This window comes from Triticum aestivum, chromosome 5A (genome assembly GCF_018294505.1).
Source record: "Triticum aestivum cultivar Chinese Spring chromosome 5A, IWGSC CS RefSeq v2.1, whole genome shotgun sequence".
NCBI classification, from domain to species: domain Eukaryota; kingdom Viridiplantae; phylum Streptophyta; class Magnoliopsida; order Poales; family Poaceae; genus Triticum; species Triticum aestivum.
The window spans coordinates 595,222,888-595,225,953 of record NC_057806.1 but is presented as its reverse complement, the minus strand read 5'-3'; the positions used below and the strand labels follow the sequence as shown (position 1 = coordinate 595,225,953).

General features: G+C 50.3%; 1 protein-coding gene across 1 annotated transcript; it reads right to left on the bottom strand.

The window, feature by feature from the left end:
* Nucleotides 1-972: 972 nt before the first annotated feature.
* LOC123107874 (uncharacterized) lies at nucleotides 973-1,929 on the bottom strand. Its single transcript, XM_044529774.1, has 2 exons — nucleotides 1,680-1,929; nucleotides 973-1,552 (listed from the first exon to the last, which is right to left on the bottom strand). The coding sequence occupies exons 1-2, from the start codon at nucleotides 1,759-1,761 to the stop codon at nucleotides 1,350-1,352; spliced, it is 285 nt and encodes a 94-aa protein (XP_044385709.1). The 5' UTR covers nucleotides 1,762-1,929; the 3' UTR covers nucleotides 973-1,349.
* Between the last annotated feature and the right edge of the window lie 1,137 nt (nucleotides 1,930-3,066).

Here is a 3,066-nt window from a genome sequence, read left to right as displayed (position 1 = left end):
CTCTCATCTTGTGCTCATCATCCTTTCACAGTTTCCTTGAATGACCTGATGAGGTGACAACCTCCTAGTCTTCGTTCAAGGTCATTTCAGAATTTTGAGGTTCATGAATCAATGACACTGGAAAATGGCATTGAATTGAAAGAGCATGAATCGAAGAAGAATCCTAAACTTGAAAGTCAATGTTTCAATTTTTGATTCATGATATGAAGAGATACTTGAAATGATAAGAAAAGATACTAGAAATGATATGAAGAGATACTTGAACTGGTGTGCCTTAGAAATACAAACAAAGATGACTTTGCTTGAAGAGTTTGGTTGGCACCACAACTAGAAGCTTGAATTGAGTTCAGCGGAAAAGAAAACGAGAACGAATAATGATGTCTTTGAGCTCCTGAGATTCTTGAAGAAAGAGGGGTGGGAGGGCGGGGAAAAGACAACGATGAGGACGGACGGAAAGAAAATGATTTGGAAAGCTGAAGATTGTTCTTGCAATTGGTCAAAAGGATTAGCATGCCCACAGTTGATCAAAATGATTACAGTTCTTCTCCAATCGTTGTTACACTACTCATAGTTAATACCTAATTTGTATGGTATTTTACATAGTTTTTGCACTACTCATAGTTAATAGTATTTTCTACTGATGCAATACAAGAAACAATATAAACTTGATGTTGGACGGATTGAGTACCCGAGAACGTTAAATTTCATCCGTGATTGCCAACTTGATAGGTATGTTCTATTTCCGGTTTCGACGTATTCAAACCATATCACCAACGAGTTAGAGAAGATAAAGCAAAGAAAAACAAAACAACAACAACATGCAAAATCAAGTGACATCGTTGCAGTGCAGACAAATCATCACCACAAACAATAGTGAAAAGGCAAACCAATTTTAAGAAGATTAATTGGCTAGATCAAACAAACAAGTTTAGGGGCAAGATCCGATGTTATAGATTTTTTTTCTTAATTTTCTTTGTACGAATTACTACTACAAACATCGCTCTCTTCTCTCTGCTCCGGGGAAAAGGGAGCCCTACGTGCCGGTAATAGGGTGGTTCTTGAGGCAAGAGAATACGATTTCTTTGGCTGTAGGCCGCACATCTCGTTCACCATCCTCTGAATTCACATCCTCATAATCTGAATCCTGTTTTGCGCACAACGATGATCGATCTCCAATGGACCATTTGGGACGGATCCACACGCGTTTGGTTATTCGCACAGCCTGTGAGAGGGCCAGTGCTGTTTCTATCTACACACGGCCTCTCTGCTAGCCTGCTCTAACTCTGACGGCGCGGTTCCAGCCAGCTAGCTGTCCAGTTTCCGCGTTCATCGATCACATCCTGTGGAGCTCAGAAGGCGCAGCAGTAGTAGACGAAGCGGCTCCACGCCGCCTTATTCTTCCTGGCGCCGGCGGCCGCCGCGACGGCCGCGGCGGCGGCGGCCTCCTTCTCCTCCAGGGGCACCGGGGAGTCCATCTCCCTCAGCATCTCCCACATGATGTGCACGTCGCGGTACTCGCACGTCCTCACCTCCTTCCTCAGCTTCCTCAGCCCTGCAACCGACCGATCCGTCAGAAACAAATCCAAGAAACTCGCCGACGACGAAGAGAGACAAGATGCAGCCGTTGGCAAGAAAGAGGACGATCGACGAGCTAAGAAGAAGAAGAAGTTGGAGCGTACCGGCTGTTGGCCGGAGGCCGAGGCGGGAGGCGATGGCGAGCCAGATCTTCTTGGCCGGCACTGGGGATCGGTCCATGCACATCTTCGGTTCTCGACCGATCGATCTCCTTCCACTCCCCTCCTCGGAAAAATATCACTCCCTTCCTCTCTTCGCCCTGTGATCTTTGGGATGGATGGAAGAAGCTAATAAAGCAGCAGCTGTTTCTTGGTTGCCTGCCGGCTGGGTCGTCGTTGCCAGTTTGCGCGGCGGGGGCGGGGTTTTATAGCCGGGGAGTGGGACAAGCGGGAGATGCGCGTGCAATCGATCGGGGGGCCTTTTGGGCGCGGCGTCGCCGTCGGATTCCGACGGCCCCGACCGGGACGTGGCCGCTGTCCGCGGCCGCGGCGTGCCACAGGTGTCGCGGGCCCCGTGGCGCGGCTTCCGCGCGGGTTCCCTCGGGATCCCGGCGCCGCACGGGAAGCTGCCGCGTAGACGGATCCGACGGCCCGGGCGTGAGCTGGTAGATACCCGAAGTCAAAGCTCGATTTCGGTTTCGCCTGTCCCCATGCGGGCCGGTGTGCGCACCGTATCGTGTGAGGATCCGTCACATGTTGGCCAGCTTTTTGTTTAGTCTCATACCTGTACCTGTGGCGTGACGGCGCCCGATCGTGTACTTGCTCGTGTAAATTAAGCCGTTGGATTAGAGGCTGTCTAGGAGGACTGGAGGACGTGTGCGGTTATTCGTTCGCGGTTGACATTGTGCACGGAATCACCTGAAAACATGATGAAGTGTCCACTTTAAAATCGGTAAGAACAAAATTTTGCGGGTCATTCGGTAATTGGTGCTGATCAGTCATCATTCCTAGGCCGCGGCCAGATCGATGAATTAGATAGATCGTGGTCTTCGAAAATCAGAGGTTAGAGTAGTTTTAATGGGGCGACCCATTTCGTCCGCGGCCGTCCAACTCCACGCTGACTCAAGCGGACACGTGTTCGCTTTCGTTCGTCTGCCAATTCATTTCTGGTCTATTTTTGAGTCTGATTTGCGTCGGCGCGGACATAAAACGAACGCACGCGCTCACTCTCTTTCCTCACCGAGCCCGCTTGTCGGTGGCACTGTGGATTCACACCCTCACCCGCCTGCTACGTTGCCGACGCCGCCGCCATTTTTTCAGTACATAGATAGTTCTAGCGTACACAGATAAAAGGAAAAGATCACTACTCATCGCTTTCTGACTCCGACTCGGTAATGTCCCCCTCCGACGTCTGAAGATAGGCGCCAGCAAGCTGCTCGTCTTCAAAGTCCCAACCCAACGTTTCTCATAGCTTTAGTTTCAATTGAGTTGCTTGCTTCCGCGAACGTTTGTCTTCCCGATAGGTGGCTCGCTCCCTCCTTGCGTCCCTCTC